Raw genomic sequence first — 23,952 nt, 5'->3', positions numbered from 1 at the left:
GAATCTCAGAAACAGGCAGGGAGAGATTTACCTTCCAGAAACAATGAGCTGACGGTGAGTAATGGAGAAGATGATCGGTGTACGAGGGATCTGGGTTCAGAGGTGGGAGAAGAGCAGGGCTATTCTTCAAGGAAATTAAGTCAGCTTCCTACTCCTGCCCAGAGCAGACACCGACTGAATCACATCCACTGCACTGTCTCCCCCCTGTCTCACTCCAGCATAGCCATGCACTCACATGTAAGCCTTGTAGTTGCTGCCGATTTTCTGGATTCGGATGTCGTACTTGGAGTCAATGAATGGCTCGGTGGTGGCGTAGGTTTTTGCCATGGCTACTATGCTGGCCATGTCCCGGAAGTCGTGCTGGTTCTCAACTTTGACCTTGATTGCCAAAATCCAGTGAAAAAGTAACAAGAGCAAAAAGAACAGGAATACTTTGTGAGCAGAGGTCATCTCCGTGCCTGAATAGCACAATGTCAGTTAAAAACCACACAGACGGAGCTGAGGACAGAGCAGGGATTGTGTAATTGAAAGAGAGAAGTTCCCCAGACCAACCCAGCCCAGAGCAAATTGACCACTTTCTCCTTCCTCATGCACAAGCCCTGGTAAACCTGGCACCAAGGACACAGCTAGACCTTTGCCCAGATGGCTCTTGCTAATGCTCTTTGCTTTTATGATGCTTCAGAAAAATATTTGATCTCTTAAGGGGCTTTACTGCATTCAAACATTGGAACTGCTATTTCCCATGTTGGGATGGATGAAAACAGAGTATTTTGGGTGGCCAGGAAATAGAAACCGATGCCAGGAAATCAACAAGAGACCTGGTTGTCTGCCACCTCTAGGCTTCAGTTCCCTGGCATTTCACATTACAACCCCTCCAGACTTTCTTTGAGGAGTGGTGCAGTTCTCCCGGCTGGAAGCAAGCTCTGAAGGAAAAGGATGTCTCTGAGGGACCCTGTGATTCTCGGGAAGATTTGTGTGAGTGTGATGCCATGGGCGCATGTGTGGTACAGCTGTGGTTGGGTGTTAGACTTGAGTTGCACTTGGAAATGAGAGAGCAGTGGCCTATGAGCTGGAGATTTTCTGAGAAGCTGGCTTTTCACAGATGTATTCAGTTATGAGAAATGCTCTGTATCTTATCCAAAAAAAAAAAGAGAAGAAAGAAGGACCAAAACAGTGGAAGCTCTAGTGATATGATCAAATCTCTGCAAAAGCTAATTGGTTTGGGAGAGGAAAACCGAACAAGCAGGTAGCAAGAACATAGTGGACAACTTCACCTTTAGTCTATTGGCAAAAACTTGCTTAGTGCATCAGAGAAACCCATGCAGTTCTTGTTCCTTAGAGTGGGACGGATGCAGGAAGGGTGGGTTAATTGGCAGAAAAAGACCAACATTGTGTGAAAAGGGTAAGGAAGTGGGTGACTTTCTTTACATATTACCTACACTTTGTACTTTGGTAACACTTTGAGACCACAGTTGGGGATTGCAACCCTGCTTTGCTAAGTGTCTACTTGCTTGTGACAACCAATTGGTCTCTGCCCCAGAAGAGTTTCCCGGTTGTGTCAGTGTGTGTGTTAAAGGAGGGTGATGCCCGACTATGTGGAGCCGGCTGAAGGAAATGCGTGCGATGGTATTTGGTGTTTCTTCGCAAAGAACAAACAAGTGGCTTTACATATCTGCCTTCAACCATGAGAGGGCAGGAGCCATCTTCACTAGAGAACAGAGAACAAGCTTTTTTCTAACCTGTTTTATTCTGTTTAGACAGTTTTCTATAAGCACCAGCTGTAACAGAAGCCAAAGATACAGCCACATCTTGGTGCAGAAAAGCTCTTGAGAACTGGACAGGTTGTGGGGAAGGTGAAAAGTGCAACTAGTTTGACCCATGACCATTTCTAGGTGCCTGAATAAGAAGAAAAAAGGCCTGGTCTTTCCTTCTCCTTTTGCTGAATGCCAAATACCCCTAGTCCTCCTCCCTTTTGCTATGGCGAGGGTTGTGCTCTCGCAATTCAGGGACTGCTGAGAAAAGGAGTAGAGGAAAACGACAGTTGTTTGTGGGGTGGGAGGGTAGGGAAAAAAAAAAGGAAATAACAAACACAAAGGGGAAACGTAAAGGCAACCGTTGCATGTCATCCAGGAGGAGCAGCCTTGCTCTGGGCTGTGTTGTCCCCCTCTATGTCTGAGCGGGGTTGTGTGTGGTGCTGGCTGCTCCTGGCACGGCAGGGCAGGGTGAGGCGATAGGAAAGCCCCGGAGGCAGCGGGAGGAGCGGGAGAGCGGGGCACCACACACGGGGGGAGCCCCCAGCCTGGGCACGGCTCGCAAAATCCCAAGGGGGTTTTGCTGCGTCGGGTCCGGGTATTTTTGTTGCACTGATAAGAGCAGCACTGGGCTGAATGACATCAAGCGAGAGAGTCCCGCCCAGATGAGATGATTGCAGGAGGGACTGCATGGGCAGGTGACGCACAGTGTTACGACATATTCTCCAGGACCCTTTTGGCAATGGGAAAAGACAAAAGCCATTATATAATGACCTACTTGGAACAAGGACATTTGTGGGATCTGAAACGAAGTGCTGCACTTGTGCAACAGATGTCTTTGGGCCCCAGCTGAAACATTTGCATTCCCAGCCCAGGAATATTTGTCCCAGAGGCAGAGGAAGGGATGCTGCTTCCCTCTCCAGATTGGAGTTAGACCATAATGTTATTGCTAGAAAGGAGCTGTATGCTCATCTTGTTAAACTTTTTTTTTTCCTCAAAAATACAGCATGCTATAGAAAGGAAGAGTCCATTTCTTCCTCCTCTCCATCACTCCCTCCCTATGGGGAGAGAGGGAAAGCACTTGAAGATGTTTTCTCCAATGGGCCTGAGGATTTTTGGCTGGGTAAATAGTTAAAGAGAGGGGCACTCAACGAGGACACAGAGTAAGAAATGAAAACCAAAGAAGATGGCTCCCACAGTGCTACACCACTGCACAGTCCTCAGGAAACAGCTCTGCCATCTTCCCTGGCCCGTGCCAGAGCCCTTCCCATGGACTTTCCAGGGAAAGCACCTCACAGAGGTCCCCTTTTAGGAGATCACAGCCTTATTTCCAACCAGGTATCAAAATAATCACCACACTAAAGCTGATCTGAGCCACCGTTTATTAATCATTAGAGCCAGCCAAATTTGACAAAATAAGAGCTGTGTCCTGGGTTAACGCTGGTTTAGTCCAGCGTACGGTTATTACTTCATAAACAGGAAGCACTCGAGTTACAGTCAAATTAGATTTATTTTCCTGCCTTATCTATCAAGTCCATCATTTTATTAGCTTTCTACTTTTAAATTTTGCATAATTCATTTCCTCCTGCCTTGTAACCCTTTTACATGTCAATAAAATATCCATTCTCTTAACAGGAGAAGAAAACCCTAGAGACAACCAAAGCCAGGGTGCATGTAGTGTGACGCCAGAGGGCATTATTTAAGAAGGAACTATTAAAAATCATTCTAGAGCAAACATTTACCAATTTACCTAATAAGCAATAAATCTATCTTCTAAAATGGCAGGTTGGCCAATGCATGAAACTGAGAAGTTGGAAAGAGATCAACAGGAAGTAATTTTTTTCTCTCTCTCTTTTTTTTTTTTTTTTTTTTCTCCCAACCTTCTTAGGATAAATGCAACATATCCCATTAGCTGCATAGAGGAGTGCAAACAGGGAGTGCAAACACAGCCCCTGCCCCAGCGGCCTGTTTGCTTAGCTGTGCTGGCTGTTTGAGCAGCAATAGACTCATTCTGGAGCCATCAGCTGCTGTTTGCTGTAGTGTTTTAGTGACCTGTTGTGAAGAGTTTGGGCCAGTGTGTTGACAAATGCCTTTTATGAGTACGAAAGCTCCCGGGAGAGTCCCTGCTTCCCTTCTGGCTCTCTTCTCTAACTCAGGCACCGGCCGTGCCCTAGCATGCTCCCTGTTGCTGCAGTGGAGAGGGGAGTCTGGCTGGACCCCTGGGGACATGCTCACACAGATGTGACCGTCCCTTTGCCCAGTGGTGGCACCTCAGAGGCTGATAGTACGTGACCTGCAGCTGGTGCCTGTTCCCATCCTCAGCCTGCCCAAGAGGCACCGATCTTGCTGCCCTTGGCTGGAGAGCGGTCCGAGGGACTGATCAGGAACAAACACTTCTGCCCCGTCCCTGCTGTGGACCTTCTTTTGAGGCCTTCCTGCAAGACAGGTGTTTGGAGAGTGGGTCCTGACATTGTTAAAAACCCACTGTGGATATTTCCTAGGCAGTCTGAACCACCTCTGAGACCTGTGTGAGCACAGGTTACAGCAGTGAGGGACCTGGGCAGAAATTTCTTCTTCCTCTGTCTTGTAGTTCCTGAATCTACTGCCTCTTGTATATCCCAGATATTCCTGGACACCAAGGTCCCAGGGCTACAGCACTCCTCTCTCATCTTTAGCCTAAGCACTGCAAGGTGTTGCCTCGCAGTCCCCTTTTGCTTTCATTAGTTACGTGACCACATGAAAAAATAGTCAGTCAGCCTAAGTGGTATAATTATAGTAGTCTATTAGGGCTGCCCTAGCCTTGACTCTCTGAGTGTCATCCAGAGTTAACTCTGCCTCGCAGGTTAAACCCACACCACTTTGGAGATGGCTTGCAGAAGCAGTTTCTGTGTCCAAACTGGGGTTAGAGGCAGGTTCAGCTGGAAGGTAAGCGTCCAAGGCTGAGCCAGGGCCGGGCTTGGCAACGTGGTGTTTAACTGAGTCTTGGTAGGCTTGTGAAAATGTCTGAGTGTTTTCCTTCAGAGGAACTGGTGTGGCCACACAAAGCTTGTGATTTTTTTGTCCATCTTGACCTGCGCTTAGCCTTTCTGTAGTGACTTTGCCATTTTGGGACAGTGGGTCTTCAGGAATGGCTCTGCACAGAGGGTTTCCTGAGCCTCTCCTTCCCTCTACCCCAGATTATACTCCCCTTCTCAGAAAATACTCAACCCAACTGACACACATTCAGTTTAGGCCCAACTTTGACGCACCTCAAAATATTAAAGACACAACAAAGTCTGCATTTCCTTATTATCCTCACATTGAAGTTCTCCAGATGTTACGCTGCCTTTAATGCATTAAGCCTTATAATCCCTACTAACATTCTAATAAAGTGCTGCTCTCAGCCCCTGGTCTTGGCAGCTTAGGTCCCCAATGCCCTGGATCAATCACTGTTTCCTGCGTCCAGCGAAAGGTTCCAGACTGATGTGCAAGAAATGGGGATGCTTTTGCTATTTTCAAGATGGGTGGTACCTCCTCACTCATGAGTCAGTGGGAACACAGCGATTGGGCTGCTCTGTTGTGAATGTTACATGTCAAGTCATTATTTGTCCTCTGTAAAAGAAAATATTTGTTCCTTGACAAACCGAGGCAGCCCTTTCCCCTTCCTTTCCTCTTTAGCACACTGGATTTTCAAAGCTCTCACTTTTGGAACATTCTATTTCCAGTCCCGAGAGAGACAAGGTGACGAGCTGTCCTTCCTGATAAAAAGCTTGCAGTATTTTTACATTACAGAGTGGCTCTGTTTAGTTTGTGCTATATTTATACCAGAGGAAAAAAAAAAGAGAAGTCTTTCCCATCCAGTAAGACAGAAAATAACTCTGACCACATTATTATGAACAACAAGTTTTTCTTGTACAATGTAATAAATTCATCTGAGCCAGGATTTGTACTGGGGAGGTGTTTTCATAATTATGAGGCAGGAGGGGACAGGAGGTGACTCTTAAACTGCCCTAATTAGAGAGGTCTAAAAATAAAGTAAGAGTAGCAAAAAATATATATATATATTTATTAAATTCATATAAATATATATAAAGCCACACGAACAGATACTGTTTTTCCTCTCTTCGCAGATCTGGCAGTTGTTTCCTTCTCATGATCTGATCAGGAAGAGGTGAAGAGGGTCTTTGAGTGAATTTGCAGTGCTGGGCTCTGTTCCTAGGGCACTTCAGGGTCATGTTAGCACACAAATGGCAGATATTAACACACTCAGAGCTTTATTCTTTTCTATGGGCTCTGGCATTATGAGAGCTGGAGTCAGGGAGAAGTGTTATTCCTTTCTCACTGTAGTGCTCACCCTATTCAACAGAGACCCCTAACCACATCTGGGGTAGGTAGGGTCAAACTTGGCCTTTAGGAACTGCTGGGCAAATAATAGTTCAGTTCTGCACCGGGAAGGACATCTCCTCTCAGTGTCCATCCATGGTTTCCCTGGAAGAGTCCTTGAGTACTGTTGACCCCATGAGCCTGGGGAACTTAAATACAACATGAGAAAGGTCCTTCTCTGCTGACTCCATTGTAAACCATTGTCTAAACAATATTTTTACAGATATTGTATTTGTGTCGATACTGTATTGGACCAGCAGCACACAGAGCACTTGTTATGACCTTCCAGTGCCAGAGAGACATAGAGTGACTCCAAATTTTGGAAGGGGGATAATGATGGTCGTGGGAGGGGCTGAGGGGCATATGTCCTGTTTTTAGATGAGAAGATTGTTGGGGGCCCCTTTGTCTCTCTGGGTGAAGGCTATTCCTGCTGTCTCTGTTCAACTCAACAGAGAGGCTGTTGTTTCTGGATTTCTCCACGGAAATTTCAAAAGATGCCTTTTATTGCAAATTTTTTTTCTCCGTCTCCACCTGCATGCATCACTTGGCAAGAGCATTTCTATCACTAATCGTGTACTGCCACCCCTTTTTGTTCTGACCTTGAATACTAACTGTTCCTCTTCCAAGCTAAAGACGGTCAATAGAGCCTGTTTCTTACAAGTCTTAACACAGTTATTTTTAATTTTAGCTTTGAGGATTCTCTTTCCAGCCCTCTGATTAAAAAATGTGGTGAGTGAATTTTGTGAAAATGTTGTGAATACATTGTGAAAACAAAGGATATGTGAAAATGAAAGTCTGACTATTATAATTATGCTCTTTCTAGCCATTATTGCAAAATAAAAAACACTCAGCACTTCTTATAGTGCCAAGAGCCTTATGAACATGAATTAGCAATAAGTATCAGGTAATCATTATAATCCCTCTGGTCTGTAGCACAGAGAAACTGAAGAAGAAGTGTGAAATGACACAAATCTCCCTGCAAGTCAATGGTGGAGCTCTTTGGGGAAGAGGCATTTTCTGTGTCCGGAATTTTTCTGGCTCCTGGCCACTGCCTTAGTACAAAGAATAACAGTGTTTGGACTTCCCATCTTTGCTCATTCTTCTAAGTCTTGGTGCCTCCCATTACATGTGATTTTACCATTAATAATGAGAAAAATGTAAGTACTTCCTCGACAATTTCTGCTGGTAATGAGATTGTAATCTGAATGATCGCATGCTTTGAAGCACCCATTACAGGTAACAAGTACATGGCTTGCTATCTTGGCATCGTTTGTTGCAGTAAATACTATTTTTAATACTCGTATACTTTGGCTAATAGGTTGGTTATTTTATCCTTTGTTTCTTCAGTCACTGTTTTTATATAAAACATGACCTGACGCAGGTGCTTTATTAACATTTACTTTCTTACACTCATCTAAACCAAAAGCAACCTCTCTCTTTTCATATTACGTATATTTTACAGCTAAAGACCTGCTATTTCCTGCTATCATCTCTACTTCGGAAGACCAATGCAAAGAAATCCTTTAGCTCTCTGTATCATCCTTATCATCACTGATTATTGCTTTTACATTATGATGGTTAAAACCACCATTATGTCTCCTGGACACCATCCTCTTCTGAATTACTCAATTGGAGGTTTGATTTTTTTAACCTTTAAGTGTTACTTTTCTAGTATGCCCATAGTTCTGCTTACCTGTATTTCTCCTGATATTTTCTGTGGTTTCTTTCTGTCAGCCCCACCTGGGCTTGAACCCTTGTTTCATGTTGTCTTGAAACCACATTGAAACCTGTTACCTGTCTTTTAAACCAATTGACTTGTTCTTTATTTTATTTTCACTTTCTCTCTTATCTTTTTGCTCTATGCAATGAAATGCAGTGGGACTTCAAGAAGACTGATTTAATGAGTCTCAACTTTCCTTCAGGCTGCTTGTGGCTGAAGAAGGGCCCAAACTAAAACCATAAGGTCAACAACCCTTCCTTCCTGTACCTTCCCCATCTACTGAACAGAGCAGTGTTGAAACTCTGTGCCCAAATCCACATCCAGACTTTGCTAGTAGTCCCTAATTTCATAATGGACTAAAGTAAACTTGGCCCCAGACCAACTCTTTCTTCTAAGATGCTGGCTGTCAGCCTACCTTCATCTGGAATGACTTCCTACATAACGCCCTTGTACCACTGTGTACAATTGTGCTTGGAGTTTGAATAGAAACCCTCTTCCCCTATAACTTGTGACAGCAAAAATCAACATCATTAAAGAATAAAATGGGAGAGAAAGTGAGAGGTGGAAGAAGATCTGGTGTCTGGTGCAGAAAACAACAGCTCAATATTCTGCTGAGAGTTTTGTCTGGAAACACTGTTAAGGTTGGGGTACTTTTCTCTGATTCTGCCCTCATTTATGTAGCCACCGGGGGTCCTTTGTGCACAAGAGAGACACATGAAGCCCTCCCTGCATTACAGATGAAACTGCAGAGCAGTCAGAGAGATCCAGGACTGCAGGGTCTCAAGGAATTTGAAACCTTTCCTCAGGGGGAGGTTTCTTCCTCCTGGTTTGTCCTGGTTGGATTTTGCTAATGAAATCCTTCCTAGGGATGTATTCAGTGGCTCACTCTACCAGCAGCTCTAGGCTGTCCACATGTACTCTAATTCAATGACACCTCTGCCTGTTTAATGTATGCAGCACCAATATTTTAACAAACATTTCCTGCTTATTTAAATGTTTGTTCTTTGATGCTGAAAGCCAGCTCCACCACTGGCCCAGGGATCTGAGCCCACTTCCTCTCTGGCAGCTACCATCCAGACAGGGGAACATTGCAACCAAAGCAAGAATGATTATGAGAGCTTCCATGTGCAATCCAGGAAGCCAGAAAGGACTTCTGTTTCCAGAGTGCAAGCAAACAAGCTGTACCAAGTTTAAGTTTGGTGTACCTATATATAATTTTCGGGCAAACTGTGAGGCTGGGAGAAGGTCTGTCTGCTCTAAGGAAGCACTGTGACAGAGGTATCAGTTACGAAGTTCTGTACCACCCATTTGGATTCAGAGATAATACATCAGCATTTCCTACTTCTGAGCAAATCAAGCTTTAGACAGACAGGGGATGCTTTTTTAAAAGGTATAGGCAAGAAAGAGGAGGCTAAAGTGCAGCAGGAATGTGCTGGCGATGACTCCCTGAAAGGGGAGCCCAGTCACCCCAAGAAACAGGGGCTGGTAATTCACTGGAGGAATAAAGATCCCAGAGAGCCTGGGAAAAACAAACAGGTCCTTCTGGGGAGTGAACTGTTTTTCAGGATTCCTTGGCAGGCAACCAGCCACTCTGCTTTGTAAGGTCTTGTTCTTCCTTGCAAGGAGGAAAAAAATAACTGAAGAGCTCCCGTTTTATTGAATAAGGTCATCATAATGTGCTCAAAAAGGCCAGTGCTGGTGCTCCTCATTGTGAGAGCTATGGGGTATAGCTGCACATTACAGGTGCTTGAATAAACCACATTACCACTTTCAGGAGAGGAGAAAATATATAAAAGACGAGCCTAATGACTTCAGCCCAGCCAGCTTTTCCCCCACTCTTCACAACCCCCCTTCCCGCATCCCAGACAGCCTCCAACCCAATACCACTGCCTGTCTCCGAGTGCGTGACAGCGGAAAAAGGCCTTTTCTCCCACAGGAACAGCCAGTGCAACCCAGATAGGCTGCGGGGAGGTTTAACCCCTTCGCTGGCTGGCCACATGCCATGTACGATCACAGGAATGCTGTGCCACATATATATCTGTTTCCTGAGCTACACATATTTTTCCTTTTACTTACCTTCCCCATTCCAGCATGCGCATGTCCCAGCTTGACCACTACAGGGAAATTTGGAGTTGTGAGCTGAAAGACAAAAGAAGGAGCTCTTCATCAGTATTTCTTTCCAGCCATTGTATTTGAAATAGTTTACTTTTATTTAGTAGCTTTTATCTCCTTCCTGGATGCTGATGGGAGGATAAAAAAGTCAAATAAAGATTGCCCAGGTGGTAGGACAATAAGCAAATAGCTCTTCACTGGGACCCATATGATTGAAAATGGAGACCAGGCAGAATTCCTCAGATCTGACCCACTTTTGCTGCCCGATAGCAGTAACTACTTTTGCTGTAACACTTTTGCTGCCTGATAGCAGTAACCTCTAAAGCCTTCCTATTTTATCTCGTTGCTTTTCCCACCCTGTACGTATGGGTGTGTGTACACTCGTATGCATGTAAAAAAAGCTGCACCTGCAAGCTTGAGTAAGTGAACACTTTCAGATGCTGAAAACATCTGAACTGTGAGAAAGACAAGGTTTGTTTGTTTTTTTCCACATAGACTGCTTTGGCCTTTAAAGCGAGCGTGAGCAGTCCCTCAGCAGCTCCCATCCCCCTCCCATCAGCAGTGGTGGGGGCAAGGAGAGAGGGAACAGGGACCAACCCTTGAGTACAACACACAAAGTCCATCTATTCATAAAGCCTCTTCCTCTGTTCTCTAACTTAAGGGGTGGGTATAGGGAATAAAAGAGAACAAAGAAGGGCTGGAATCAGCAATAAAAATAGAAAAAATTATGTCATGTCTTCTCCCTGGCTTGTGTGGTGTTTACATTGGGCAGGGTCCTGCCATCTGAGCCATGCAAGTGCATCTTAATGCACATATGGGGTTTTACTTGGAGAACTGCAAGTATCCTCTCTGCCTTCTATTTCCCAGTTTCATGCTCATGCAAGGATTCACTTGGAGTGATCGGCTGAGAGCCAGGTGGCTGGACTGGTAGGAAGTACACGTGCCAGGAGTAACCAGGATATAAGCACCACACCTCCCCTATGTACCGGTTGGTCCATTTCTACGCCTCTGCTTGACATCCCTGTGATCTTCATCTTGTCCTGTGCTCCTGATTCTTGTGATGTAAATGCTATCCCTTCAGTACGTAACCTGTTATTTTTTATTGCGTATTTAATTTTCTTTAATAGGAATTCTTTTAAAAGACACTTTTTTCTTTACCTAAATGCCTGAAGCGATGAGCTCTATTCATTAAGCAGTTAACCTGGAGATCTGGCAATGGGAGGGAGTTGAATTTTGACAGATAAATGGCTCTCCTATTTATTTAAGTTTGAGAATAGACAAACAAATTGTTCTTGTGCTAATTACCAATTGTCTTTATGGACAGGCAGGCACTACGCCCTAAAGATAAAATGGTGCTGTAGTCTCCATCTGTGGCAGCTTGCTATAAATAACAAAATTAGTCATGAACACTAATATCTTTTGCTATTCAGCTGCTTATGTAAGGAAATGTCACAGGAGAGGGGAACAGTGAGTGCATCATGTTCTCAAACAACCTGTGTCACTTGTGAGGACCTTCTTCAGACAGAAAGCTGAAGGATCCTCTTCGGACCACAGAAGGGCACACAGCTGCAATAAATCACAGTCCTGGTACAGGCAGGGACCAGCACCCGCTGTTTCAGAAGAAGAGGCAAGAGGCTGTGATAGGTGGCCATCCTGAAGCCCCACGGTTAAGCAATGTCCAGGCACATGATTTTGTGCTCTATTTCCCCTTTGCCTGTCTAATTCATTGTAAGAGCTTGAAATTTAATTTGCTGCTAGCATAAATGAATCACAATGGAGGACTGCACCTGAGGCTTACTGAAGATAGGGCTATGGATGGACTGTGCCAGGCCTTTAATGCTGGAAGGTGAGAAGTAACCTAGTAGTTAGGGCACCCACCTGCTCAGGCTCTGGGAGACCTGGCTCGCTTCCCAGCTCTGTCATCCATGCCTCATGCACACTGTTTGAGCCAAAGCGCTCGCAAGCCCCGGCCTCTGTTCCCTGTTTGCGAGCGGAGGCGGCAGCTGTTCCTACCGCACAGGAAAAGCAAGCTGCATGCTGCAAGCCGGCCTGATACCCTGGCAAGGAGGCCAAAGAAGTGTGTGGGATAGATAATGTTATATCACCAGCTCAACGCAGCCAGAGGCAGGAAGCGATGTCTCTGCTGCCCCGCTTGTGTACCCTGCCTGCAGGTTTTGCTGAGGGAGCCTGGCTCGAGCATGGGGCCCGGGAGTGGGAAGCATCTGTTTTCCTGTGTACACACAAAGAAAGTTTGGGATCCAGTAAACAACCCAAGTTTACTGCTAGCCTGGAAGAAACCACCGGCAATGACAGCGCTCTGCTCAAACCTCTCCCTTTCTCTTTGCTTCTTGGAAACATGAGCTCAGCTTTCTTGGTAAGGCTTGGCCTTGTACCACGTAGGGGTGACCAGCTGGTGCCAGAGCATGCTGGAGTCACAAGCCACTTGGGCTGGCCATAGTGCCTGGGGCTTGGGGTGAAACACAGATCCAGACACCGACTATGCGGCAGCCTCGCTGGGAAAGCTGCGGCTCTGGGGAAGCACTGACGCACGTTTGCCAGGAGTCTGCTTCTGCCACTGAAACCCCACCAAATTCCCATGTACATGGACCTGCCTTATGGAGGAACCAATGAGAGAGAGCAGCACATACACTTAGCTGCATCTTATAATGGGTTTATCTAGTGACAACGGAGTGCGTTAGTCTGTGCTGAAGTTAAGTGGAATCAAAAGCTCTCAATAACCCACAGGACTAAAGCAACCAGAGTCCACAACCGCCCAGTAATGGAACTAGGAAGCCCTTGCTGAAGAGGTGGAAGTAGGCTGAACTCCACCACGGTCAAGGGAGATACTGCCAGCTTCCACCAGAGTCTTGTTGGGACCCGAGTCCCATTTCTGTTGCTAATAAGGTGGCCAGCCAGCATACCTGGCAAGCACTCAGATGGATAGGGAAGCTGAAGGAAGGGAGAGGGTATTATACATGCCACTATGAGGCAATTCACACACATAAGTGGTGAGAAGTTCTGGGGGTGGCCACAGCAGCCACAAGGGCAGACCCCTGAGGTGAGTATTTACACGTACTTAGTCACAGATTTCCTGGGAAAGAAGATCACAGAATCACAGAATCATATAGGTTGGAAAAGACCTTTAAGATCATCGAGTCCAACCATAAACCTAACACTGCCAAAACCACCACTACACCATGTCTCTAAGCACATGCTTAGATGCTTATAATCAATGGCAGAGTTTAATAAGAAAAGCATGTTTTTACTGAAATCATGCAAAGAAATATGTCTGTGTCTTTCTATGTGTTTGTTCATGTGTTGAAAGGGCTTTTTTTTTTCCTTGGAAAAATGAGGAAAAACACTTTGATGCTTTTAAAATGTGCATGAACTGTTGACAGGGCTGGTATAGATGATGTCTGCGGGTTTTGGGATGGGACTGTAGCACTGCAGCTAGCTCAGTGATCAGACGCAGGGTGTTAGTTCATATGCATAAGTCAGCCCTTTGAATTAAAATCCTATAAATGTATTCCCAGATGTTGTCACACAAAAGCCTTGAGATGGCAAGGCTTACATATGTGTCTAGAACTTGGTGTATGAAGATGCTTGTTTAGAGTCAAGCAGGAGTTTGAATCCTGAATTAGGAACTCAGCAAAGCCATCTTTGGTAGGAGGGAGGGGAGAGTCATGAAGTTATTTCCAACTTACAACACTGGTGGCCCAAAGTATATCATTTTAGCCCCTCATTTTAAGGGCTCTGCTCTGTTTGTAGTGTCACTGCAAAGATCACTTTGCAGTTAATCAGTATTTTGACACTGGTGTGTAAAAGTGAGTGCCGGTATGCATACATTAACCTCTATTTGAAAACACATGGCTGTAAACTATGTCACTTTCCCCTTTACCCTGTGCCCCTCCTGTCCAACAAATAGTGAGGTTTTCAATACTTCTTGTAAATATATTGAATATTTTCTGTATTTACTGCTGGTGGAGCAGTAGAACAGAGTTGGATATAAATTGATCTGAAGGGAGGAATCTTAGATGAAACCTGATCTATCCATGAATACAATGCTTTCCACTCTTTTGTTTCACTGACACCCTCAAGAGAGATGCTGATCTTAGGTCTGTGATTTTGTGTACTGTCCTGTGGTCCATAAACAATGCAGAATGTCTCTTTTGATTTCCTCCTGCCATGTTTAGTTTTGTGCATTAGTTCACATTATCCGTCTCATTTCATACGATGCACTTCCAGTTTCCAGTATTATTCTTTCTTCTGCAAAGCCTTTCCAGTCAATGCTAAAATGAATAGTCCAGGGTGCAATGACATCATGGATAATATTAGGAAGGATTTGGGGAGGTGGGAGATGAAAGCATTAAAGCTTTGGTCTCTTGGCACCAGTATTGTATTACCGTAGTGTCTGTTGTTTTCAATCAGGCCAGAAGCCCCCATAGCACAAGGTACTGTAATTTTTGCTTCACCCTTCCCCCAGAAGTAATATTGTGAATTTTTCAAGCTTTTATACTCTAAAACTGACCTTTCTGTTTATTTAGCTGCCTTTACTTATATGATGACAAAGTCTGTTCTGGGTGGGCACCTAATGGATTATGGGAATGTTGTTCATGCACTTGAGCGCTAAATGTTGAAAGTAATGTGTGTGGCACTTCCCTGGTGTCAATTAAGTTGGAGGAGCAGTGAATATATATGATTTCCTGTAAAAGCAAGCAAGCTGAGTCAAACCTACAGGAAAGTAATGATGTTATGACACGATGTCATTGTGTTTATGGAACTATCTTACTGAAAATCTGAGCTGAAGATCAGCACTGGTTGCATGCCAGCCTTGCCAGGCATGGCAAAGTCAGGGCTGTATAGTGAAATATGGAGGAGAAGCAGTAGTGCTCCCTGTTATTCACTTACTCACTCACGAGTCGACGTAATCACCAACTGCATGCAGCATCGCTCACTCAGTGGATTAATACTGTGGTCCCATGGAGGTTTGTGGTGGCCAATGACTATGACAGACAAGTCCTTCCCCTCTGCTGTTTACCAGATCAGAAATAGTGTAGGAAACAACAAGTAACGATGGGAGAATATGTTGAACAATAAGAGCTGCCAGCATTAACATCTGTGCTCTATTAAAGACACGTGATATGGATTCCTTTAAAACACACACGTGTGTATTCATTACTGTATTACAATTATAGCACAATGAAGAAAAAATCATTAGCCGGGGAAAGAGGGCCTATGCTTCCAAGCCAGCTGAAGTAAATCCTGAGGAGGAGTAGGTATCCTCAAGGGTCTCCGGAGGAAGGAGGAGATAGGGGTTATGATGAGAGAAGTGATGAGACACTTGTGACAGGAGGAGTTCAATAACAGCCGGATCAAGACAGCATTGTACGAGGTAGGGCCAGAAGCAGTATGGTGATTGACAGATGTGATGGCAGCTGGAATACAACAGTGCTCCTTCTAGCAGAAGAGGAGACAGCATATCATTTTAGGATGGGTTAAGTTTTACAGAGCTTTACTGAGCTGGAGTGATGCAATCAGTGCGGTGGACAAGGTGGATGATTTAGTCCACAGTAGTTTTAGTAGTCTGTAAGGGAGGCTTGTAAAATCAAATGGGAATAAACTAACACACTTGATGCAAAGGACTGTGAGGGCAGAGGCCAAAGTTTTAGTAAACAAGCAAGTTTTGGAGGTGGCATAAAGAAGAGGCAAGAATGAGGCTGCTGATTACAAGGCTTTGGGGGAGAAAAAACATTCAGTTATTTGAAGGGGACCTCACTGCTGCAGGCCTGGATATCTGTGAGAGCAATGGGAGAACCAGAAATGAGTGCAAAGCAAAGGGTTAGATTTAAGATGCTTTAGATGGATGGACTTTTCATTTTATTTAGCACTGGAGCTGAGACTTCCAGCTTCAGACAGGAATGAACATAGCAAGTAACTAGATGGAGATACAGCATAAATTAATTTGTACTTCTAACTGAAGTCAGCAGTGCCTTAGGGCACGAAGATTCTTCAGGGTGGTAAAAAAAAAAGTCCTTTGATTCTATCGTTGCTTTTAAAAAGCACAACACAAACAAAAAAAAAAAAAAAGAAGAAAACCCAACAGCAACATGACTTAGTCCCCACATCCTTGAGTAAACAAACCACAAACCAATGTTTCAGGGCTCCTAACACTTGCTGTGGTTAGAACTGGTCATGGAAGCAAGTGGAAAGGGTTAAGCACAAAACGGAACTTTTTGTCATTAATTCCACCTCTAATGTTACTTAACTTCTCCTTTATTTGAGACAGGATGCTTTTGTGTTCCCAGTGGTCCCCCTCAGCATTTGGAGGATAAGAGTGTGAGCATTTGATATTATTCTCATTCCCTTGGAGCTTAAAGTGTGAGAATTATATGAACATATCCAGACAAGCAGATGCTTAGCAAAAAAATAATATCGTATGTGTGTGTATATATGTGTGCATGCTTGTAGTCATACACATATCTAACAGTCCTGGTCAATAAATCCCCATTACCACATCTTAAAACACAGGCAAGTTTTTTAAAGGTTGTTAGGAGTACAAGAAAAATTTAATTTCTTAATGCGTGGTTTTCGCTTAGCCAGTATTTTGCAGTGTTGCCTTTAGGGAAGCCTCTTGTCTTTCCTTGCTCGCTAGGAGAGTGAATACATTCCCCCAACTCCTGATGTTGAAAAACTGTTAGAATATGTTTTGTGGGATGCAGTGGAAGAGAAGAAGAAACTCTTGAGTTTCCTCTCCCCGCTGACCTGAATTGGGTACATTTTGCTGTGTTTTTCTCTAATTAGAAAATTCCGTTCCCCATGTAAACACATTGTAGAGGGAGAGACGGTGAACACCAGTTGTTGACAGGGTGGTGAACGCTCTAGGAATTTTCTTTTGATGGGTTACCTTTGGAAAAACTGTAGCGCCTAAGCTGTGATAGAAGTTACAGGAAGGAGACAAAGGGGAAAAAAAAACTTTATGAAGTTATGCTGGAGTCTTCAAAGCCATTTTTCTTCCGAGAACTCCTAAGGTTCACAAGACGCTGGCTGACAGAGCTCTCCCTTCACTCGGAAGGCTTGACTGTCCCTTTTTTGGGGCAAACTCTGAATTCTCACTGATTTCAAAATGAGCAGCATGGGGTTTCTTTGGAGAGAACAAAGCTTCCCTGAACTTCACAGTGGAAAACAACCCTCAGCAACAGGCACTTCAGGAGTAATTAGGTCTCACTGAAGCCAATCATTCCCCTGTTACTGCTGGTCTCTAACCTCCCCATGCAGTCTGCTGCAGGTGCTTTCCTGTCTCCAAAGGGCAAAGTGAATATGGCTCTCACCCCAGCTTTTACACAAAGTGAAGCTGCTTGCCCTGACTGCAAAGCTCAGGAGAATCACACACGACTCCAAGGGCTTGGTTGTGATTTCACAACCTTCTGTAGCACATTTGAGAGTGGTGCAGTTATGTCAGTGTAAAATGAGAAGCGGCCCATGGGCTTATTAGTATATTCATCAAGAAATACTCTGCCTGACACAGAAATGCCTCTAAAGTTTTATTGTAAGTCTTACGCTGTTGTAACTGTGCCAATGACCCTGTGCGGCCTTGCCTGACATTGCCATGTCAGACGCTGGCAGGAAGAGGGCCACAAGCAATGAGCCATGGATGCTGCCTCGTACAGGGAACGGGATACCATGGTCCACTGGAACATTCGAAATACCCTCTGGGCTCCTGAAAGCTGTTGGGCAATGGATCACTGCCTCCTTCCTTCTTGCCATTCTTCAGCACTCAGAGCTATAGAAATAGTGGCACGGAGAACCAGGCTGGACTGGTTTTGAAAGATCCTTGTTTTATTTTTATAATTTTTTAAAAGCACAGCTGGTAATCTTGATTAATGCTCCAGAACATAAAGGACTTTGGACATAAAGAGGAACAAGGAACATGGGAAGCGTCACCCTACAGCTGGCATCTCAGGCTACGTCTATGCTAGTAAATAGAGCAATGCCATAGCAAGGACAACGGCCCTGGGTTGCCTATGCTGTTAAATTGTTAGACTGATCTCTGGCATATTCTGGGTCAAGCCAAATAGCCTTCTCCCAAACAATTCCCAAGCACAACATGGAAACCAGCATAAGTCTGCGGCCATACCCCATAGGATACTTTGGAGGCTATGAGAGTTTGATAGCACGGCTGGGGTTGGACCATGCCAGAGTTGCCAGACAACAGGCCTGGCACTGTGTGGTTTGCTACTGTTCATGTAGCCTCAGTCCGTCTCACAGGGCTGAGCAGGAGAGTAGTTTTGATCTCACATTATGCCCTATCTTTGTGTGCTCTCACATTAGTGTTTTATTTCGGTTGTACAGATGAATGGTCTATCACGTGTGGCCATATGTCATACCAGTCCCATATGATAATTTTCACTGATGACCTTTTTGAGACTGAATTCGTAGTGGGTGCATTTTTCACCTACAGCCACAGATATTTGCACCACATTTCTTTTGTCCACTGACCTGGAAAGTCAGGTATTACCTCACATGAGAAATGTTTATGCTATGGGCCCAGTTTGTCCTATTTTACAGCCAGATATTATTTTCAGCATTTTGAGCCCTTAGGCTCATGCAGGAATTCGAATACTTCACTAATGTGGCCTGGCAGTGAGATACACATCCCCTGCTTTTTGTGCTCTGGGACATAAATGTGGGGAGTAAGTGTCTCCAAAGCCCTATTCCATGGATCTACCTCCTCCATGGGCTGAACATGGAGTTGAACACTGGCAGCAGCTCTTCTGAACCCTGAAGCTGTTGTGGCATCTTTTGTAGGCACCTAGAGCAGGTGGGGGCCAAGTATGAGCCTTGTTCTTCCTACATCCTCGTTCTTGTGCTTCACAGTTTCACGTTTCTTTCTCCAGATAAAAATCTTCTGTTTATCCAGACTAATTTTTGCCTCATGTCAGAGACACTGAGGACATGAAAGGCAGCCATTGTATCCTATGACTGAATTAGCTCTGTGTCTCTTGAGATTTCTTAGGAACTTTCAAATTACATGTTTTTGGTAGGAGCCAAAAACTGTAGGAAGGGCTCTATTTCACCATCTCTCCAAATTCAGCAGTTGCTTGGGGAAGAAAATGAGGTCCCAAAGTGCAAAGTCCGTATTTTCAAAGCTGAAAGTGTCCTGTTTCAATGATTCTGTGAATGAGCACTAATTAACTTTTTTTTTTAATCCGAAGGGGAAATGAAATGTTTCCAAACTGTAAAAGGGAAGTTTTTCTGACATGAATTTTATTTCTCCATGTTTCATTCTTGAGACTTTTTGAGATTTTCGGCTTTGGGTTAGGGAAATAATCTGAAACCTTGAAACCTCTCAAGAGCTGGGAAAACCTTTTCCTACTTAGGCTTTAAGGGCATGAGCCCACAATGGCACCACATGGGTATTTGTCTCCCTCTTGTGGCTTATTCCATGAGATAAGATACAATCCCGCTCCACCTGCTTGCTAAAGCTATTAGAGCTTCCAATGAAGTGGAAGAAACGCATTCAGTGGGTGTCCTGTGCGACTACCCTATATGCAAACTTTGTCTGCAACCTCTGTGTTGAGGGACAACCTAGTTTGCCATTAGGAGTCAAACCCCGTAGGGGAGTCGAGCAGGCTCCACACAGGACATAGGCAGAGTTATTTTCAGCTGGGCCTGGCTTCTGTTTACATCTTTCCCAGCTGTAACAAGAAAGGGGCTCCTGAAGTGAACGCATTCAGAGGAAGACAGAAGAAACCACTGTGTGGATCAGCCTTTTTCATCTCACAACCACCACCTCAGTCAGCGGCATTTTTCCCCTGCTGAGCACAAGCATTAATGTACCGCAGGCTGCAGCGGCCAGGAATGGCAAGCAGCAGGAAGCAGAGAAATTCCTTTTGGAGTAACACATAGACCCTCTTCTTTAGCTTGGGCAAGCCTGGAGCAGCAAAGGATGCTGTGGTCTCCGTGAGCCCACTCCTTCTGTTTTGTCTAGAGAGAAAGGGTTCGCCCTTTACTGGAAAAAGAGGTGGGGACCTGAGCTGATTTCATCTGTTAGGCAATATCTCCACTTCTCTGGGATAAATGAGACAAATGTGAGTGAGCTGCTCCACGCCCAGTAGAGAAAGGTATTTGTTTCTTTCCCAGGCACATTACTGAGGCTGTCATGGGATCCAGGTAGGATTTTGGAATGTGGGCAGAAACCCGCATGGAGGTAAATGGGCACGTGCCCGAAAGAAGGGCATTGGGCTCACCAGGGGAGCTCATGCCTGGCGCTCTGGCTGGAGGCAGTGCCAGGAACAGGAGGTGAGGCAAGAGGAGCAGAGGCACCAGTCACCTACGCTACCCGTTGTCACCGAATGCACTTCCTTCCATCGCTGCACGAGCATTGTGCTCCCTCACAGGCGAAGTCTGAAACTAGTCCGGAAAGATGGGTACTTGTTTCCTTATTACAGTTCTCCCTCTTTTCTTCCCATCAGACTTCATGCCATTAAATTATTTTCCAAAACTGGTTGCTGAAGTCTTTTAGAGTGGTCCTGGCTTTATTTCTCATGGAGGTAGTGCCAGCACCGCAGAAGTGCAGCAGCTGAACTTCTCTGCTGAGCTTTTGTGCTGCACAAGCAGTTGTTATCAAAAAAATATATAGACCAAATTTCAGGGGAGTGGGAGCTCCTTTTAAACAACAACAAAAATCTTTGCACTGACAAAGAAAAAATGTTTGCTCTCTCAAAGAAGCTAAATCATACCTCAAGCTGTTTAGGACTACTCAAAACCTGTAAGGTAAAACTTAGTCTCGTGTGGGAAGAATCCAACTGGGCTTTTCACTTTTTCTTGGTTTTGTTTCTTAAATTCTGAAATCAAAGAGAGTTTTGTACACACTTATCCTTGCGGGCTTCTCAAGTGATGGGTTTTCACCCATTAGTTGTGGGTGGGACAATGAAGAAAACGTTCAAAACTTCGCATACAGAGGTGGCTCAACTAATTCCATGCTCAGAGAGTAGCAGGTGTCCAGGCTGCGTGCCTGTGCACTTTTGGACTTCAGCAGCAAGAATCTCTGATAGTGGACCTTGAGGACAGAGTACTATTTCATATGCATTTTGTAGACAGCCCTAATTAGCTAAATTAGTTTGTCTGCATCATAAATGTAAAGCAGCACACACTGGATTTGTCTCTAATTGTGGCATTGCTGTGGTGATGGGTTGCAGACTTTTTTTTTTTAACTTTCTCATTAGTACTTAGCTTTAGGCATTTGTGAGAAACCACAGCCTCCAAAAGCTCCCACTCCTGTCCTCTTAATTTTGACTCACAAGGTTTTAATGGATGAACAGAAAGCAAAGAAAGCCTTTGGTTCTTATACCATTCAGCAAACCTCCGGCTGGCACTGGCATTGTTTGGGAACCCTTGTGGGGATGAAAGCAAACTCTGTACAGATGTGGCCTCTTCTGAGACCGCTCTTTGAGGCCTGTTGATTCTCAGAACAAAAAGCACGTGAGGAGGGTGACTGGCAGGGGATTTCCATGGAGCGCTCAAGTGAAGTTATTTTAAACTGATCCTGCACCACACAGGGCTAGTGATAGTCCTTGGTGGGAGGGGTTCCCAAAAGCACGAACGCTGCTGTGACCCTTTGTACGCAGTGAATTTTTTCCATAACCTCAGTGGAACCAGAGCTGGCAAATCCGCTCCACACTGTGGGACACTGCGTGGAGATCCTCTGGGCCGACAGGCTCATGAAGCACATCGTGATGCAGGCTCACCAGTTTGGAGCTGGGAAATGTAGAGCTGGATGAATGTGGCAAAAAAGCCACATGTAGATGGCTTATGCAGGGATAGCTCGGGTGTTTCTGTTCCCAGGCCTTTCTAGGGAGGGAGAGGGGCTTTAGCATACATGGGTCTGGCCGCTGTGTATTTTTGGACCTTGGGCTCCACCCGTGAGAAGTTAATGGGGTGAAGCCATCTGGTTGGGTATCTCTGTGCCTGCTGTGAAGACACGCTCGCGGAGCACTTATGACAAATCATGTCCTTTCTTCCTCAGCCCTCACGTAGGGAGTTTATGAGGCATGATATGCAAACCCTGCCCCATGAAAGGATTAACCAGCTCTCTGAAACTGGGAGTGGTAAATGGGGTCCCTCCTGAAACAAATCCCACTATGAGTATGACCGCTGATTAAATTGAGGCTTTGGATGGTAAAACTGTAACCGGGGCAGGAAATTTGATTACATCCATCAATCCAGCTGTCTGACTTCATGCGGCTAATGCTGTCCTGAGCTCATCACTATGGCAGCATGGCATCTCACATGTAGAGACTGAAGCCCTGGCCGCGCTGAAGGCAATGGGAGTTAGCTCATTCATTTTGATGAGGCTATGGTTTCTTTTGCAATGTCCGGTAAAGAATGTTTATCTCAAATTCCTCTCCCACCCTGAGGTATTTTCACTGTTTTATTACTTGATGATGAAACTTTTAAACAATCCTGTGAGGATGGCCTTTCGTGCCCGAGGTTGAGGCTGACGGAGAGCAGGAGGGCAGCCGAGAGGCTGCGGTCGGTCACCCAGCTTGTGACGCAAGGTCCCAGAAGGATGCGGACCGAAGCTGCTGCGAGGCATCCCTGCGGCAGGGAGAAGCAAGCTCTTCCGGAAACTTGGAGCAGTGCTGGGAAAGCTCGGAGAGAGGGGAAGCGGCTGACCCCTTCTTCCCTCTTGTCTCTTCCCACATGTCTGCAAGGTCTCAGCCGAGACCATTAAGGAAAGGTTGTGACTCTTCCCTCTAGGGTGGCACATCTCCATACCACACCAGCGCTGGCCTGGGACCACGGGCTTCGTTTGCCCCAAAGTTTCCGGGTTGCCAAGGTAACACTAGGAGACACAAATCATTTCTATATGTGATTTCATTCTTTTATGCCATAAGCTAATTGCTTCCTTGTACCACAATATGTTCCAGCTGTTGGTCTTTATCTGTTTCTGGGTTTCTTCCGTCACTCTGGTGCATGGGTAATTTAGAAATGGTTCCCACATTTCCTCTTTTACTTCAAAAGGAACAAGAAAACAGAAACACTCACAGGCAAAATCTGCTTGCTCCTAACTGTATTTCTCAATGTGAGAGGTGTCAAGGTCAAATACCTATCAAAAAGGTTACTTTGCATTTGTTGATGCAGAGCAGAGCTTCTTCCTTGGTGATGCTGCACACATAGAAGCCCAGACAGAACCGGGACAAGCTAAGCTGTGCAGTACGCGACCAACCCAGCTTCAGTCTTTAATGTGGTGAGACTACTTGTCCAAGCTTACAAAGACTTCCCTGGCTTGGGAGTGAGGGAGAATGAGGACCCTTTAGTTTGTGTGTAAAATTCAATGTCATCCTTCTGTGTCCCCACCAATAGATGATAATAATTATATTGAATTCACTTCCTCAGATCCACCGGGCTGTTTCGAGAGGTGGTTAGGTGGGACACAGGACAAGATAGACAGCTAGAGTTCAGATTTTCAGAGTTGCAAGCAATCTGTGAGAGAGACGGATTAAACAGGTCCTTCTTCTCCAAGCACAGCCTTAAAACATTTCCCAACACCCAAGAGCAAGATTGCAATTAATATGCTTTCAAGATATAAAGTAGCATATCAGTTTTAATTATTTTCAACTGCAAATATGTTATGAAGGGAAGAGGTATAAGGAGTTGCCCAGAGAGGTAGGTGAACTTGGCAGTGAGATTCAAAGCTGACCTTTTCAAGGGCTGTATTAATCACTGGTTAAGCTAACATCTGACTTGTAACTTCAACAGAAGACTGGCTGCTGAGTTTATGGAAAGAGTGAGGGAGAATTTTTTAGTGAATTGGGAGGAAGAAATGAAAACGGAAATGGCTGTATCGGAAAGGTGTGAATTGCAAGTGAGCTGGCTAAATGGGGTGAAGCAGAGGCTATTTGCTTTAATTCATCGTGAATGTTACGGGAGGCAGATGCCCATGGACACCCTGATCCTTGGTCCCTACTGCTCCTGTTTCCTGATCACTCTCCTTTGCTTACAGCT

General features: G+C 45.0%; 1 protein-coding gene across 2 annotated transcripts in view; it reads right to left on the bottom strand.

The window, feature by feature from the left end:
* The window catches only part of SYN3 (synapsin III), a 183,101-nt gene that overhangs the window by 24,181 nt on the left and 134,968 nt on the right, over positions 1–23,952 (bottom strand). For both annotated transcript variants that reach the window (XM_075501708.1, XM_075501700.1), the window contains 2 exons: positions 9,910–9,972; positions 236–378 (listed from right to left, as the gene is read on the bottom strand). In XM_075501708.1, coding sequence (XP_075357823.1) covers positions 236–378; positions 9,910–9,972 — 206 coding nt within the window. The remainder of the gene's footprint in view (positions 1–235; positions 379–9,909; positions 9,973–23,952) is intronic.

The sequence above is a fragment of the Mycteria americana genome, chromosome 1 (genome assembly GCF_035582795.1).
Source record: "Mycteria americana isolate JAX WOST 10 ecotype Jacksonville Zoo and Gardens chromosome 1, USCA_MyAme_1.0, whole genome shotgun sequence".
Classification (NCBI taxonomy): Eukaryota; Metazoa; Chordata; class Aves; order Ciconiiformes; family Ciconiidae; genus Mycteria; species Mycteria americana.
This window is presented reverse-complemented; position numbering and strand designations above follow the sequence as displayed.